This window comes from Anas acuta, chromosome Z (assembly GCF_963932015.1).
Source record: "Anas acuta chromosome Z, bAnaAcu1.1, whole genome shotgun sequence".
Taxonomy (NCBI): domain Eukaryota; kingdom Metazoa; phylum Chordata; class Aves; order Anseriformes; family Anatidae; genus Anas; species Anas acuta.
The window spans coordinates 21,293,714-21,312,593 of NC_089017.1; the positions used below are offsets into that span (position 1 = coordinate 21,293,714).

At 35.6% G+C, this 18,880-nt stretch overlaps 1 protein-coding gene across 5 annotated transcripts in view; it reads right to left on the reverse strand.

Moving 5' to 3' along the window:
- Nucleotides 1-18,880, reverse strand: part of POLK (DNA polymerase kappa) — a 35,131-nt gene that overhangs the window by 11,577 nt on the left and 4,674 nt on the right. For all 5 annotated transcript variants that reach the window (XM_068667504.1, XM_068667506.1, XM_068667505.1 and 2 more), the window contains 7 exons: nucleotides 14,490-14,593; nucleotides 12,769-12,947; nucleotides 10,508-10,627; nucleotides 4,288-4,440; nucleotides 3,796-3,927; nucleotides 1,902-2,055; nucleotides 404-619 (listed from right to left, as the gene is read on the reverse strand). In XM_068667504.1, the coding sequence (XP_068523605.1) occupies nucleotides 404-619; nucleotides 1,902-2,055; nucleotides 3,796-3,927; nucleotides 4,288-4,440; nucleotides 10,508-10,627; nucleotides 12,769-12,906 (913 nt within the window). In that variant the 5' untranslated portion in view covers nucleotides 12,907-12,947; nucleotides 14,490-14,593. The remainder of the gene's footprint in view (nucleotides 1-403; nucleotides 620-1,901; nucleotides 2,056-3,795; nucleotides 3,928-4,287; nucleotides 4,441-10,507; nucleotides 10,628-12,768; nucleotides 12,948-14,489; nucleotides 14,594-18,880) is intronic.

The following is an 18,880-nucleotide window of genomic DNA, read 5'->3' on the forward strand; positions in this document are numbered from 1 at the left end:
ACTGTTAGAAGTAGCAATATGCATCTAATATTCAAACTAACAACAATTTAGCAATTGGTTACAGATTACAACCACAAGCTTATGGATACAACTTACAGGAGGCACTAAAACAAGTACCACCAGTGCTAAGATTAGCTCCTAAACCCCCTGGTGACTTCTTCTACAGTACTTCTAATTCAATAAAGTTATGACTGTTTCTATGATTAAAAAAATAGGAGTGGCTTTGATAGCCATAAAATTTCTTGAAAAACCTGAAAATCAGTCTTTACAGACATTCAAAGGGGACATATTTCTATGCAACATAATACTGTGGCAATGCTTATTTCTTGTGCTTGTAATGCCCTCTGAGATGACTGTAGAAGACACCGTGGAAATAGAAAGCATTATTTATGTGTTTGAATACCTGCACTAGCAGTCAGTTGAGTTTTCTGTTCAATCCTAAAACGAATTTCTTTCACAGCTTCCTCTGCAGTAGTTCCAAAGACAATTGAATTTTCCAGTGACTGATCTTTTTGTCCAGGGTGGTCATCCATCAGAGGAGTGTTGTCTTCAAACAGCACAGGTGAAGAAGAATATCCATCTTCATTCAGTTTGCCAGACACATTTATATCCTCTTTATCTAGGTTACACAGAAAAACAAACAAATTAATCCATCCATATACAGCACATACTTCATTGATTTTCCTTCTGCTTTGATGAAAATGGGTTGATTATCAATTTTATTTTTTCAGTTTGAAAAAAACATGTATGATTATTTAAATAAAATGATCACATTGTGACTCTCCTTTCTTCAAATGAAAACACAACTGCTTTGTTCTTAATATGATTTAAATTTGGCTGAGACTGGAACAATTGGCTAGGAGATTGGACTTCATTTCCAGAGAATCATCAAGGTTTAATGGCTTGTTGCTGCAACAGCAGAAAATCATCACAATTTTGGCATTATTTTTGTTTCATCAGAGTGAAGTCCAGATGCTTCCTTTTTGTGGAAAATAAAAATCCTTTGCACAAATTTCTTCAATATTTTCCAAAGATACTAGAATTCTGGAATATCTGATTCTAGAACGAGCAAACTGGCAAGCTTCTCAGCTGCAGTCATTGTAGAACAAGGACCATCAGCAAGCCTTTGTCAGACTCTATAAACTTTACTATTACAATTCCACATAACCCATGTTGCATGTGCTCCAAAAGAACACAGATTACAGAAGTATGAAGAAGCACATGACTATGTATCAGTGATACTTGTTTTGTTAAGACAATGCCGGTTTGTTTCTTTCTATTCAGTTGATGTTTTTCAGCACAGTATCCTTCATTATCCTCTTAATGGCTATCTGGATCATTTTTGAATATTGATAGTACAAATGTTCCAGTTCAATCGACTTCAATTGACTACTTGCATGACTCCTTTTTTATTATTCCCAACTGGATACACAGTTGTGGGTGTGGATCCAACTCCATCTTATAGAGCCATATGAGATCCAGTCATATTTTAAGCATTACTGTACTTCTGCAGTGCTCGCTTCTTCACACATTTTTAGTCTTGTATAATCATGTAAATAGAGCTTACACACGCTGTTTTTGCAAACAATTTCTCATATTTCTGATGCACAGGACTCACTGTACTATTCTAGAATACACTTTGGTGAATTACAAATTAACATTAGAACAATAAATTTACTTACTCTATACCTCCTTAAATCAAAAGATCATTAGATCTTAAGTCAAAAGATCATTAGATTACATGGCACAGGTGACTGGTACAGAAATTAACCTGTAACCTAACAAATAATAGGTAGACAGTGCATGGACAAATTACATCCAGACTTAAATACACGTATTTTAATGGGTACAGCTTATCTGAAACATATGTTATATGCATGAACAGAGAGTATTTTGCATACCCTTTTCAGTAGTGCTTTCTGTTCTGAAAAAGAATCTTCTCTTATCTTCAGGCCAGTTCAGTCTTTCCTCCAAGTGCTCAGTTATATTCAGGTAGGCTTCATCTAGGCCCATAGGCATAAACTGGGGATCATATTCAGCCAGTATTTCTCTAACCTTCATAAACGATAGAGAAAGTTTAAAACCTTGTTGATGTAAACGCAGATTTTGACACAGAACTATTAGGTGAACAGATGTACTCTGAAACTTCAAGATGACTAATTGATATTAAAACCATTTACAGAACAAATAATTTTGTGAAATAGAAAAATTATAGTACTATTTCTCTCAAGTAGCAAGATATCAATCATAGGCAAGAATGGGGGGTCAGAGCACTGTATTTTACTGCATTGGTCACTAAGCTCAATGACTAAGCTCTTGACAAGACACCAGGTTCACAGCCACTGCAGTAACCACCTGAACAAAACTCCAGGGATCTAGGAAACCAGCAGAACCTCAGAATGAGCACGAGCTGATTTACCCATCTGTGCACTGTCTGTCAGACATCAGATATATAAGATAAGACAATCTACGTCTTAAATTACATCCAAATGAAAGTTACAGCCAGTGGTTTAGAGCACTGGTCAGTGCCACTGGCAAACTTATCATAAAATCTTTAATGCTGAATACATCCTCCAAAAGGACAAAATATTAAATTCAACAGAATAAAATCTCTACTTTTTCCCCCTTCTCCCTTCCTCTCCAACTTTTTTTTTTTTTTTAAAAAAAAAGGAGGAAAAATTGACTGCATCATGTTTTCTTTACCAGTTTTGGCCAAATTCTTAGGTATCACAACATTTGATCATGTGCACCTCATCTCTCTGCACGTGATTACTAATAGGATTCACTGTTCAGCTTTTAATGACAAAATAAAGTTTATTTAGTTTGCAATCCAAATCCCAAGAGAAGAACATAAATATAAGCATAAAACAACTATAATTTTTAATATTTTACCCCCAAGCAACAAATGAAGCATGTATCATGAGATCCAAGATTATTACCAAGTTCAAATCTATTCTGAAAGAGTAATATTTATACACACTTTCTGAAGATGGAAGTGAGAAGAATCAAATTCAACTAAAATTAGTCAGTAGCTTACTTTAATTTATGTAAAGAGATTGAGGCTTCATAAAAGTAAATATATAAATACATCTTGGCATAATTGTATTGAAATGAAGGAACTTGTAACATGCATGAATTTAAGATCTACAAAATATTTTTCTTTTCTTTCCCTTTTTTGTTTAAACATAATTTTTTTGTATGCTAAATATTTCTCCTTGTTCTAAGTAAAGCTACTTGCATTCAACCAAGATGCAACTTCTTTTCTCCCTAAGCGTTTGCACTTTAAGTTCCTTCTTTTAGGACAAATGAATCTGCATCTTGAACTCAAAAATGCTCTTGGCCTCTCTCTTCAGTAATTAGCATTTTAAATGATTATATATTATATGTAATTATTACCTCTATGTTGCTTATGTACATGCAGCTTCCTAATAATTAGATTACATGCCATGATTTTGAAATTTTAAGAATAACAGGTCTCAACTGGTACCACTAGCTCATTACACAGTTTTGAAGATTGCTATCTTTATCACTACTGATTTCATTAAAACTGCAGCAGGGTTGAACATAATGAAAAACATCTCCTGTCCCAAAAGCACCCATGTTTTGTTTAACTTATGTTCAAATCCATGTCACTGAAGAATTTAACATTTAAACCAACATTTAAGTTAACATTTAAACCAAACATTCTGTCTGTCTGTTCTGTTAAACTACTACTTTTTATGGTATCTAAACTGGTAAAGTCTAAAACAAAGTACATTCATATTTGGTTAGAGTGTTTTCATTTTCCAGACTTACCTCTTTACTCACTTTGCCGTATTTTTCAAAGTTTAATGGTACTATAGTTAAATGTGGACACAGCTTTTTAGCAATAAATCCAGGCATGGCTGCACGTACACCAAATCTCCTAGCGTGATAGTTTGAAGTAGACTTAGGAGAAAAGAAGTAAGTTCAGTGTTATCAAGTTTTGCTCTCTTAAGTTTAGTGTTAAATAATCAAGTCCTAATCATGTAACTCCACACAAAAAAGACTGACAAGGTTGAGAATTAATACAGATTTTTCCCCTTTGTCTGCTTACATCCTTTAAAATTTTATCAGTACACTTTCTACCAAAAAATAAGATCCAGCTTACATGGCATAAGAATAGACAGTTCATCTACTATTTCTTATTTCTTTCCACAGTCATAACATTTATTTTTATAAGTGTCATTATATGATGCTACTATTGCATGTTATTATGCTTGAAATTCATGCAAGTGATTTCTATATTAGCTTAACATTTGGCCTTACCAACATACTCATTGATCCCACTGCAATAGGCTTTTCCTTCAGCTCTGGTTTGTCTCTCATTTCCACAGCTGCATAGAAGGCATCCATATCAATGTGTACAATAGTACAGCTAAGGTTACGGCTCTGTTCCAGTTCCATCACAAGTCTGTCCACCTGAACAAAATAAGCCAGTAATTAAAAAACTATTAACCTTGCAGAAGTGTAACAGTACAGATGATCCTAAAGACTTAAAAAAAAAAAAAAAAAAAAAAAGTTGTTTCTGGTGACACTTGCTCTCAGAGAGAATACTGGTATAGCAAATGGAACAAAAAAAAAACAACTCACATGAAAAAATATGCCACCTGATTTAGACAGAAACTTGATAAGACCCACTGAAGATGCAGCTTTAGCTACTGTGATGCAAGTTGTTAAAAAGAAAAACACAAAACACCTGAAAATATGTTAATGGAACGTGAATTTCCAACACCTAACTGATGCTACACACTTCAGAAAACTGGCTCAGATGTGAAGAAAAGACCAGCAACTCAAAGAGCAGAACCATCTATCTTCATCAAAAAAAAAGTCTTGAACAAGCAAGTTCACATACTGGTAAGAAAGTTAATTACCTCATAAAATTCACCAGCATTTGTTACAGGAATATATATAAGGCTTGATTGTTAGCAAAATTGTTAAGTGACTTTTGAAGATAAGATCATACACAGAACACTGCTTTTCTCTCTAAGAGTTAAAGATAAATCTCCTGTTAGTAGACTGTGAGTTTGATCAGTTCCATGGTGTTCTGATCAGCAGCATACAGATCTCTCCACAAAAACAAACTTATTGTGCCTCTTATTTTATTTGTATTCTTTTACTAATAAGCTTGTAGATCTTGTGTTTGTTTCTGAAACCTATGTTTCTTTTGACTATGAATGAGGTATGAAGCAAGCACTGCTAGAAACTATGAGTGCATTACCTAAATCAGTAGGCCTTAAATTTTCTGTTAAGATCACAGAACCACAGGGACCCACAAGGATCACTGAGTCCAACTCCTGAGTCTCCAAAGGGCAACCCAAAAAAAATCAGACTACATGTCTGAGAGCATTGTCCAAACACTTCTTGAACTCTGTCAGGCTCAGTGCCATGCCCACTGCCCTGGGGAGACTGTCCCAGTGCCCAACCACCCTCTGGGTGCAGAAACTTTTCTTAACCCCCAGCCTGACCCTCCCCTGTCCCAGCTCCATGCCATTCCCTCAGGTCCTGTCGCTGTCCCCAGAGAGCAGAGCTCAGCGCCTGCCCTTCCACTCCCCTTGTGAAGAAGCTGTAGACCACAATCCTCCCCTCAGTCTGCTCTGCTCTGAGCTGAACAACCCAAAGTGACATCAGACACTCCTCATTTGTCTTCCCCTCTAGACCCTTCACCATCCTCATAGCCCTCCTTTGGGCACTCTAATAATTTTATGTCCTTCTGGCATTGTGGCACATAGTGCTCACGGTGAGGCCGCCCAGCGCAGAGCAGAGTGGGACAATCCCTTCCCCCGAGCTGGGCCTGATGCACCCCAGGGCAGGGTTGCCCCTCCTGGCTGCCAAGGCACACTGCTGGCTCCTGTTCAACTTGCTGTGGACCAGAAACCTCAGACCCCTTCCTGCAGGGCTGATCTCCAGCCTCTCATCCCCCAGTCTGTATATACAACCAGGATTGCCCCTTCCCAGCTGCAGAATCTGACATTTGCTCTTGTTAAACTTCATATTGTTGGCAATTCCCCAGCTGTCTAATTTGTTCAGATCTCCGTGCAAGGCCTCACCACCCTTGACAGATTCAACTGCTCCACCCCATTTGCTATCGTTCATGAACATGCTCAAAAAACCTTCAAGTCCTTCATCCAAATAGTTTATGAAAATACTGAAGAGGACTGGTCCTAAAGTGGAGCCCTGGAGAACCTCACCAGTGACACACTGCCAGCCTGATATAACCCCATTTACAAGAACCCTCTGGGCCTGACTGTCAGCCAGTTGTTCACACATCTCATTATGCTTTTCGTTAGCACCACACACAGTTCTCAGCAAAAGAGAAAGTATCAAAAAAAAAAAGAGAACAAAGTGCTATCTAACTGTGATTATCCAGCCACACTAATGACTATGCTAACCTCTATTTACACAAACAAAAGGTTGCTGTTGATAGCAATGAGCTTCAGGCACACCAGAGCTCAAGAAACACCCATGGCAAAATGGGACAGAAGTAAAAGGACACTCACATACATTCATGGCACTAAGGTACCACTGCAGAAACATCTCTGGCTCAACTGCAATGAGTTTATGATCTGAAAAGAAATATTTATGTGCAATTTGCACAGTTACTTGAAGAGTTACCTTATTACTTCTTGGCAAAGCAGCTTAATTAAACAAAAACCACCTAATCTAAAATCTCATCCTTTGAAGTTGAATACACTGAACACAGACAGGCAACTATGTATGTCCCAACTGAATTGCTGAAAAAGTTTTTTCTCTGGTTTGCTCCAAATTCATTTGAGCAGTGAACTGGGGCCTCCGATTAGGCTGTTACATGTAGAAGAGTACACTGTGCTCCCTGAGGCCGAGAAAACTGGTTTAAAAAGATTAAGGGCCCAAGTGGAAAGTGCTGCTGGCAAGCCATTCAAATAACACAAAAAGCCAACTATTCACATGATACATATGGAAGAAGAAGCTTCTTCCATTCTTCTTTCACTTAAATCCTTCTGAACAAAGCTTATTTTCTTTACACTACAAATTCATCAAGAGTTCAAGTCACCCTGTCACCATGGAAAGCATCCTTTTGTTTTTAAATTATATTTTGCAAAGCATTCTAGGCTATTTGCAACTTCAAGTTACTTTAATTAAGTACTTTACTGTCAATCTCTATTCCAGCTACTTAACTTCTGTATTTCAATTTATCACATTTATAACAAACTTTTTTGCTTTTACTCCCCCATGTATTCCTAACATGATACATACTCATCAGATACCATATCAGTCTAAAGAATGAACGAAAATGATCTAAATAGAAATATGAAAATGTAACATCAGTAACAGAGATTGATTAAAGTAATATGCCAGAACAAAAGACACCTAGACTTACTCAGAGAATCCTGTGCAAATCTGTCTTTAGTAAGGCAAAAAAAAAAGCTATGAAAAGCTCTTAGAGGCAAGCCAGGTAGAGAAGTTTTTAAAAGTTGCTTTCAATTTTCCTTTGCAGGTAAAAAAAGACAACATTTTTTAATTATTATATTTTATTTTCTAGGCTAGATCAAAAAAATACTAAAACATATGACCTGTACATATAAGTTTAATTTTGCCTATAGTTACTTGTATACAATTTAAAGAGTAACCTCTCATTCTTTACCTTATGCAAAATATAAGTTTTTTATCATAATTTGCTTTATCAAAGAAATATATGAAAAGATTATTCAAAATCTTTTATATCTTTAAAAGCATTTGACAAGATGAAGGGATAGCAAATAATGATACTACTTTAAAAAAAAAAAAAAAAAAGATTGTATGATGCCATACAGTATATTATTTCCTTTGGGAGAGAATGGCATTCATTAGGAAAACTTCAAACTATTGCTTGGCACACATAGACTCTAGTGGTGAGAAAGACAGCATTTATGCTACTGTTCCCCTGTGTAACCTGGATTTTCTCAAAAAAAATCCAGTATGTGGGAACTTTGTTGTGGGTTCATTTTTACATCACAGCACTTGTATTGACTGCCATCTTAGGAAGCCATATCTCAATCTCTAACCATCCTACAAACACAACTTGACTTGAAGATGAAAACTTGCAGCACTCACGTTTACAGACAACTATGTAATTCCAGAGTATCTCCCACTTACAAACCATAAGAGAACAAATTCTCTCACACTATATCAGGAGGTAGTACTGAAACAAAGAGTTGTTAAGAAAGAAATAAAAAATTATAATAAAGACAAAGTTGATAATGAGAGCCAAGTATATCCATACCTGAAAGACCTAAAGAAGGTGATCAAATAATACCAAGCACATATTAAGGAATCCATATAGGACAAAGATGACTTGAGACATTGAAGGTGGAGTTAACAGTCTGGGGAAGATTTACTGGAGGGTAACTGATGGGAAATGGTGGAGGCACTGAGGAACCCAGACAGAGATAAAGACTGGCTGAAACAGGAGACTGAGGACTTTATCACAGACCCTGGGGGTATAGACAGAAACTGCTTTGGAAGAACAACCAATGTTAATCTGGGGATGTGGGACAAAAAATAGATTTAGGATGGAAAAAAATGAAAGAAAGTACAGAAGAGAGCAAAAGGGTCAGAACTTGTGATAAAGAAATTAGGGTAATAACGATCATGGACCAGAATTCATTTGCATACAGGGGATAGAACAGATATCCAAGATTTCCAGATTTTTTACAACTTGATTGTCAAAGACCTGAAATTAGCCATCAGAAAAGTGTGCCTCTCATCATCCTCTAATAACAGTCCTCATGCACTATGGCAGCTAACGTAACAGTTATTCAATTAGAAAAAGGGAGACTGTTCTTTGAGCAAGTGGCAAAGATTTCAAACATCAGGTTTGAAATGTAGGTTTTAGTAAGAACCACATGAAGTATTTTCTCTTTTTAAGTTTCTTTGCTTTTATATGAAGCATTTTTCATCTAAATCATTAAAAGAAAACATTAATTTTGGAAGATCAAAGAATCAAGTTCAGAAAGACAAAGGTAGTCAAAGCAATTCAAATATGTTGACTTTCACTATATGCACTACACATTCTTTAATTATATACCCATATACTAATTTTATAAGACCCATGTAATTCATTTTATAAGAAATCCTGTCCTCTGTAGAATAAAAAATTCTGTTGGAAAGAAGGATGGAAGTGAAAGTATGTTTTCATGCCTCATAATTTAATAATTTTCATAATTAAATGACTCAAATGCTACCCCCGAAAACTAACAATAATAACTACCAGAGACATAACTGAATCATGCTAAAAAATAACAAAAACAGCTGAGGCATATAGGTTAATAACAAAATTTTTTCAGAGGGACTATTCTTACAAGCTCTTCTGGGCTCAAATTTGAGAAACTGGCATCTAATTAGCAATGTGATCTTCAAATCTACAGTGAACAAATAAAAAGCTTGTACAACAAAGATCAGGACCTGTAGTCCTCACAATGGCTTTCAAAATCAATGGGTGTGATTAATTTATTTTTGTTCCCTCAGCTCTTCATCTGCAAAACAAAAATATCATTCTACTTTGCTTGAGTATTGCAAGAATAATTTAAAGAGTGTACAACATAGAAAAACCTACAACGAAGTCGGTAATTCTGCATGTAAAGATGGATTAGACTAGTGTATAACAAATAAGGTTTGGGCCACCCATTGAACAATGAGGACAAGAGTAAATAATGACTAACTGCTCACTCAGTGAACATTGCACTTTTCACTGAATGAAACAGGAAATTTTTCCTGTTAGGGAAAAATAGCATGCAATCATGTAATTAAAGACTGAATCACAGTACAAATGAAAAAAGAAGCAAATTAAGCCTCTACAAGTAACTTTAATTTTGTTGTGTCTAAGAATGTATAGCGTGCAACCTGGTGTTTCAGTTTTCTTTAAACAATTTCACCCACAGTAATATTTACGATACTACTCTCACATGCTTCTCATTAGCATGTAAGAAGAAAAATAGTTCCTTCATCTTTCTAATTTAGGATATTTGTATTTCTTGTGACTGCTTGCCATTACTATTATTTATTTATTTTACTAATTAGCATCAATAAGGAATAAATTAATCCAGAATAGTTGACAGCTCTGATCACCTTCATTCCATTGCAGGTCTTACTACACAAAAATAACACGTTCTAAGAACAGAAAGTAGACAACACTTCCATGATACTTATTAACAAAGTATTTAATGAATCTTCCATAAACCGTAATGACATCCCTTTAAACTGTACAGACTTAGAAGAACGGGAATTACTTTTCTTCATTCTATTCAAATAAAAACATTTTAGTTAGGTCTTAGAACCTATTTAATCTTCTTCCAGCAAATTTTTATTAAGCTTACATCCTTAAGACACTGTGCAAATTTTTGTTTGCATGACTAACATCAAAACAACAGCCAGCATTGTGCTTATCAACAGAATTTACTGCAGTATATTACAACACAACGAAATGTTTATTTGCTATTTTCTCCAAAAAAGGTCTTCACAAGATTAGTACCTGCAACTGCGCTTTCAATAGCTGTTGTTGTGTAATTTTCTCTTTTAGCCGCATCATTTTTTCAATTCGTTGGTTAACCTGTTGATCTTTTTTAAGTTCGTTTTCATAAAATCTGGAACCCTTGAAGAAAATTGCAAAAACAGTAAGTTGTTTTTTTTTTTGTCTTTTCCTCCAACAACATTTGATCTTTAGATACAGAAAACATAAGACAGTAATGCATGCTTTGGATTTTCATATAACGCAGGTACTTTACACATCTCTCCTAACATGACAAAAATAAGTCCTTCTTCTCAAACATTTCTCCTTCTCAGACCCATTCTAATGGTAAGAGACAATTTAGAGAACTTGCTATGTTTACAAAAAAAAAAAAAAACACAACTTGTTCTAAAAATTAATAAAATATCTGAAATAGTAGATAAATGACAAACTATTATTTACAATACCCTCAAAATAAGGCTTATAAAGCTCAAAAAAAAATTTGTTTTAAGCATTTTGTCAAACTTCCACACTGTTGAATCATGGAAATAATGGCATTATAAAAGTAAAGTCCACTTCTAATGGTGGGTATTTAACTAACCATTTGATCTTGAAAGGCATTGCAGAATTCGAAGCTATTTAGAAGAGGATGATGAAAACCAAATAGGCATAAAATTCCTCTTAATTATGTAATTGCTTCTTCAAGGAAAGGGATGAACAAGAGGAGATGTAACGAAAACATACAAAGACAACAATGTAGAGATTGCACATTGTGACTTCCCTGTTCTCAACTCATAACAAATAAACAAAGACATGCAATGATATGGAAAAGAGGAAAACTCATAACCAGGAAATAAAATATTTTTCTCTTACAAGAGAAATAACATTTGTAGGAAGAGGTACCATGTTCTGTTGAACCAGCTGATAAAAATCAGCAGAAGCGGACAAATTTGTAGTTCAAAGTCTCTGACTACCAAACTTGAACTGACGCCAAGAATTCAAGAACGGTCAAATCAGAACCAGGCATTTACATGAAAAAACAAAAATATTCTCTTTTATAATAATGATAAAAACAAATAATAGAAAGACTATATGTCATATCTTATTGTTTAGAAGAAACTACTGTGCATTTTCTTTCTTCATCAGATATACATATCATCTTTTCTCCCCTCTACAATGAAACATGACTTGTAGAGTCTCACTGAAAGAAATTGATACCAAAATGTTGGTGTGGGAAGCAACACAAATATTTAAGATTGTTATTAAAGCAGGGGGGGTTATGCTTTATTTTGGTTTTGTTTGTTTGTTTTACACCTCTTGCAATATTTCACAGTTGAAATTACATAAGTTTTTGTTGAAATACCATTGTGGGTTAGGGTTTGTAGGTTTAATTTTGAAAGGACTGCAAAAGAAGAAAAGTTTCAGAAAGAACTGAAGCTTATTTTCAGATTTCTTGAACTATACCTGGTACTATATTCCCTTGCTTTATTGACAGAAATATATCCTAATACAGAGAAGCCTGTATATCAGTTTTGAGAGCCAATTTTACAGCTTGTTCCATTTCAAAACAGGTGATGAAACAGTAACTGTTCTTCAGAAATATTTTTTTTTCCAAATATTGTTATGAGGCATATGGATGACAAAGAGACAAGTTTTCAAGAAACAGGGAACAAGTAAATGAAACATCTAAATCAATGGAAGCCTTGATGTGCCCATGTGCAGGATCAGAGAAAAAAATAAGAGGAATAATATTTCAGTGCCTTGTAATTTGTGGCCTCCTCTATGGGTCTTTGATACAAAGCCACATACTATTAGCCACCTCTCTCAAGTACCATTTATGATGGACAAAAAGACAGGGACAACAGAATTCTAGTGAAAGTATTAGAAAAATACGGTCCCATCAACTTCATCAACTATGGAAAGGTGACCAACAGAGGTAGATCTACTTGGGTGATGAGGCAGGCAAAAGGAATGGAAAGGGGAAAAAAGGCCTAAAGAAGCTGAAATCTTCACAATACCTCTGAACAATGCAGTGCTACTTATATACTGCTTCAGGCAAAAAAGGAACACCTAACGACGGATTCAGTCGTGTTCCTCTAGGACTCTGTGCATGAATCCACAGGTATGCTAAACTGTACTCCCTCCCCACACATGCATTTCTCCTTAAAAGCTCCATTTACACATGTGAGGGATAAAATCTGGGGATGGGAAGAAGAGGGGCTTACGATGTTGGGAAAGAGTTGAAGCACTGGGAGGAAAAAAAAAAAAAAAGTAATCAAACCAACCTTGGTAGCTTCCATGATGATTTTATTGATTTTCTCTTTATCCAAGCCTTGCATTCCAGCTTTGTTATCATTGAGGCCCATTCTAAGCAGAAATCCATCATTACTAGAGTTGTCATCAACTTTTTTCATGTTGTCCATAGTATTTCTTGAAAACAAGTACTACTCGAAAGACTTAATACCTGGAAAAAAAAATAATAATAATTTAAATCATATTTGTTTCTAAGCTCCAGCTGACCAACACAAAAATAATTTGCTGCATGTTATACTTATTCACAAAAAAGACATACACAAATACGGAGACATATTCGTGTAAAGTGGCTGGCCTCCTATACCCACCAAATAAAGCCATCTATAATTCTGACAGAGCTTTGAGACAGTTAGGTTTTACTTTTTGAGTAACTTAAAGAAAAACTCTTTTAAAAGCTGTCTTACAGAAATAATTGAGCACCACTAGATTCAGGTAAAGGCTAGCATCTTACACATGCACGTGACAGTTATGCCTGTATATTATCCTGTTGGAAGAAATAGTACTGTCTTAAACACAAAATGCTGCCTGCTAGACTATTACATGACAAAACAAAACAAAAAAAAAAAGGAAACAATAATTTTAGATTGTAGAAATCCATTGTTCATTTAGTCCTCGTTCCTGCTTGAGACAAACCATGTAAACTTTCCCAGTGTTTTCTAACTCAAATTCAAAACTTCTTTAGAATTACAGCTCATCTTTTAGAAACAGATAGCTTTAATTAAAGGCTTTGAATAAAACCTTATTGTTTAATTCAGGGTAAAATTCCTACAATCATTTTTTTCCATTAATTTGTAGAGCCATGGCATCCAATTAATGGAACTTACAAGCTTTTCCTACTCAAGTGCTGCCATAGTTTTTCCACATACAGGTGCCTCTGATAGGTGAGACATCTTCATTTATGCTTTATGAAAGTAAATAGTTTAACCTTCTATAGGCTCTAATTACATGGTACATTGTTTAGATATTAAATTTGTCTTAAAAATGAACAAACCAAAATTAACCTCTGTAGCATGACCTTGTGGTCTTATTTTTGCTGGATTGAACCAAGCAGGCGTCTGATATTGTCCTGAATTATTTAACACACATTTATTACTGGAAAAGCATAGAGAAGGACCTTCTTCCTACTCGAAGTTGCTGACTCATAAACAACTTAAGCTTTATTTTCATGCAGGAAGCACATTTGCTCCTGAACTTCCTCTTCAAGCGGCTCCATATGACAGGAGCCCTTCCTGTTGGGAGGAACCACACCCTTTCAGACACTTAGAGAAACTCTATTAAATGCAACCACAAACTACACAGATCTAATAGTGTTACAATTTGTCTAGAGGGTATTTTAAAATGCTGCTTTTATTACTCCAGGACTTAAGTGGAACTCATTATCGACCAAAGTGAAGAATGTCATTATGTATTTTCACATTTAGAGCTGATTTTTTGTGATGAAAGAACCACATGGCTGACGTTTTAAAATCAATGCTGCAATGTTTTTTTTTTTTTCCTGAAGATCACCTCCTGAAACACTGTAGCCAAACTGGAGTCAGCTATTAAAGCCCTTAAAAATATTCTGATAAAAGTATTGCAATTTTAAACATATTCCATTAATTTAGATTATTTTGATGCCTTCCAAAGACTTAAGACCAGTTAAGTAAGGTTGTGTTTATCTACAGCTTGTTGCATTTCAAGGAGTAGTAAGTACCTGGAGATGCAGAGACCGGAACTCTTCTCTTGACCCTTCAGCAGCACTTTAGCTTCTATAGTGGCAACTGGGAATGGGAGTTGCTTCATAGCTCTTGTGTGTATCTATCAAATAGAAGACAATGATGACGAAACATTCATTAATCTTCCACTTACAGGAGGACAATCTCTTACAGTTAACATAAACATTTACGAGAACAGGGCTGCTAGACTACAACCGAAGGAAAAAACACTGCAACACACACATCTCTTCCAAGTTTCATCTCAAGCTCATGCACATCCCCATCTCAATTAGCTCCACAATAATTCCATTGTCACTTGCAATCTCTGGTAAGTAATGGGCATAATTCTCAATAAAGGCTTTTTCCAAGGTAAATTCCCCTCCACTACTCCCCCTGGTTCTTTTATCACTCTTTTACTTCAAGAAGCTGGCATGAACACAAAGGTATTGCTTCCATTTCCTATTCCAGTCTTTGCAACTTTTTTTTTTTTAGCTGTTTCATACTCTTGAAGAAGGGTCTTTATCCCTTGCACGTACAAATCTTTCCCATCCTTCATTCAGCCCACTCTTAAAGGCTCAGTGTTATAGAAAAGGCTTTGAACACCAATGCATATGTTTAAGTCAAAAGCTTTCTTTCTCACACTGCTATATACTGAGTGAAGAAAAATTACCATGATGATCCAGTGATGAAAAAAAACAAAGTTTTAAAAAAGTCTCATAAGTGCTGTTCTCCTGAAGTATTTTATTTTTTCAGCCTCATGTGTGGAACAAAATACATTGCTAGTACCAGACAATAAATGCCAAATAATACCTTAGCTGGAATTAAGAGGAACATATTTATTTAAGGACATGATATTAGTCATTGAAGCTCCATTGAAGCTTAAATGTGTACAGAAGGAAAAAGATGAATAACAACTGATGCAATTATCAGTTGGTTAACATGAATAGAGCCAGGAGATTATCTTCCTTTCAGAGTAACAGGCCTAAAATAATACATTTAAATATTTAGCATACTTAAATGAATCATGGAAACGTCAATAAAACAACAAATACAACACTGACAGATAAAATGGTCAGTGGATCATCTACCAAAACAAAAATACATATATATATTTAAAGGAAATGCAGGAGAAGCACCATGTGAAAAACTGTAAAAAACTTGAACACAATGTCAGTGTAGAAACTGGTAAAGATACAGGTTTTACTAGCAAATTGCCCCAGAGAAAGCAGCTAGCTTGTGATGACATAGTATTAAAAAGTTTTGGCTAAATCAACTTGGAAAAGCGGGTAAAAGTTTAGAGTCTAACAAAATACTGGCTCAGAAATGTCTAGGTAAACAGTGACATATTTGTGATACATTTTTGGCATGCTGTCACCCCAAGAATGAGCCGTTTCCTTTAAACAGGGCACATCAAATCTCTTGCAGTGTCATAGCAAGTAAATAGGGTGTGAAATCAGAAGTCTGAGGGCACTCTACAGCTAAATACTATCCTATTATTCCTGTGATTTGGAGATAGAGACAAGAAGCAGTAGAATCATTTTTACGCAACAGATGCAATTTTCCATTTGCCACTGCAGGGGCTTCTAAATAGTAAGAGGAAGACTTAGGCACTGAATGCCAGCAGTTAATGGCAAAACAAAAAGGTGGAGAAAAATCATAGAATATCTGAGACTATATTTCTGTGACTATTCAGTTCAGTGGAGACAGTGTTATTATACAAACCATTAACACTGGCAAAACATGTTAACTGTTTCCTTTCACTGATAGTGTAACAACTTGTTGAGCAGTAATATTCAGAATAGAAAGGGACACTTGCATGGAAAACCTTGAAAAAGAAATTGCCACACTGAATGATGATCTGATGCATGTAAATTGTGTACCACTTCTCATAAAGAAAAATAAAATAAAATCTGTTATCTTTGCTATCACAGATGCTCATGCCAATAAAAGAAATAAAGCGTCAGATGCAAAGTTACTAAGATACACAACTGCTTACCTCCCCTGCAGCTCAAAGGAATCAAAACATCTACAACAAATGTAAGGGATCATCTTTTGTATCTAATTTGCCCACGGTTAGTCTTCACAGTGGGAAAATATACAATGTGCAAAAATATACATATACTGACATTGCAAATAGCAACACACTTATGAAAGACTCTTTCCTATACAATTTTAAAAAAAATATTTTCCTTTTTTGGGGGATAGCTAAAATAAGGATCTATTTTTTTTTATTATTATTTGTAAATAGTTTCTTCAATTTCTGTAAAATTCAAGAAGAGTCCAGCAACATTTCATGAAAATCTGACATCTCATTTGGTATGGTACAAGCCCAAAAGAAACTTCCTATTTTCTCTTAATTAAAGCGTTTTAGACATTCCTTTATTTAAGCTCTTTTATTTTTATTTTAGCAAGAACAAAACAAAATTATAACAGTTACATTTGCATACAAGTGTTGAGACTCAGTGAAGAGCTAATATCAGGAATTCTGTCACTGTATGCAGCCTGTATCAGAAGAAACTAAATACTACCTTTAATTTCAGTGACAAGGTCAAGATGTTAACAGGAGTTGTTTAAGACCTTTCAATTCTGTATCTCTATCAATGACCTGGACGTGGGGATTGAAGGCACCCTCAGTAAGTTCACAGACAAAACCCTGGTAGGCACAAATGGTGATCTGCTGGAGGGCAGGAAAGCCCTGCAGAGGGACCTGGGCAGGCTGGGTCAATGGGCAGAGGCCAATGGGATGAGGTTCAACATGGCTAAGTGCCGGGTCCTGCACTTTGGCCACAACAACCCCATGCAGTGCTACAGACTTCGGGCAGAGCGTCTAGAAAGCTGTGCAGAGGAAAAGGATCTGGGGATGTTGGTTGATGAACAAGAGCCAGCAGCATGCCCAAGAAGGCCAAGAGCATCCTGGCTTGTGTCAGGAATAGTGCAGCCAGCAGGAGCAGGGAGGTGATCGTCCCCCTGTACTCGGCTCTAGTGAGGCCGCACCTCGAGTGCTGCATTCAGCTCTGGGCCCTTCACTAAAAGAAGGGCATCGAGGCCCTGCAGCATGTCCAGAGAAGGGCTATAACAGTTGAACTTGATGATCTTAGAGGTCTTTTACAACCTAAATGATTCTATGAAAAACCACTGGAAGCACAATAAACAGTTAGCTAAGATGAACAACTTCACCCAGTTTTGACCATAAAGGGTCACTTCCCAGACTTTTGGCTAAGGTCAAGTGTACTGTGGCTTGCACTATGCTCAAAAATATAAATGCTTCTGTAATTCGTACTATTCCAAAAACTTCAAAGAGAAGGAAAAAATGAAAACAAAACTCTTTCTTTGAAGTATCACTGTATACAGTGAGATCCCTGGTCTTCACTTTTTCTTATGAAAACTTTACAAATGACCCACTATCAAGTACTAGAAAAGTTCAGAGCACTCAGTGCAAGTGTGGAATGGAAAAGATTTCTTCCATATCATGCTTCAAACAATTATTAAAATAATAACATCCACATAGAATATGGTTGTGAAGAATATGAAACTCCTGAAATGCTTCCTAAGTGTTCAGAAGACCCTCAGAAGTGAAACATGAGTGAAATATTTGGCTTCAACTTCAACACATCTTCAGTGCAAGGGGTAATTCAGCAGCTGAAGACTTGAGAAGCAATTACAAGTTCTTTCAAGAGATACACTTGTCATAAAACTTTTCTGTGTCAGTATCTCACCACAATGCACCAACCAATTTGGATTTTGAACCAAAAATCTTATAAGCCAAGCTAAATTACGTGAATGAAAATATGCAGGCTCAATTAGCGTCCCTCTCTAGTGAGAATGCTACAAAAGTCACTGACAACAGCCCTTTGCAGTCACTTTACATTTAATTGAGATGGAATTAAAGTTTACTGTCATAAGCAATTTCCTTTACTAAAAAACATGAACTAATGATATACATACCCTTAATCACCAGCACCTACTGGTTCTAGAGCTTTGATAGGAAAACTTAAATCATTTATTTGCCAAAACTTTCATTTACATAAGTGTAAAATATAAAATATACTCAAAAACATCACGTAGAAAGTTATATATACACCAAATCAAAATATAAGAGATCAGGCTTTCTCTCCTTCATCCCCTCCCCCTCTTTTTTTTTTCTTTTTTTTCCTTTTTTTATTTTTTAATACTTGTGACAACTATTTTGACAAAAGATGTGGAAAACAAACTCTTCTTTAAGTGAATGAAGATACTCTTGGACAGAAACAAGGATCACAGACAATACTTCACAAGTAAGCATGAAATATGTTCTCTATCTACTTCATTGTTTTGGGCCAAGCACTGAAAAATACTTAAAGAGAACAAAATTGAAAAAACAAATTCAGAACAAAGAAGCCTAGCAGACTGA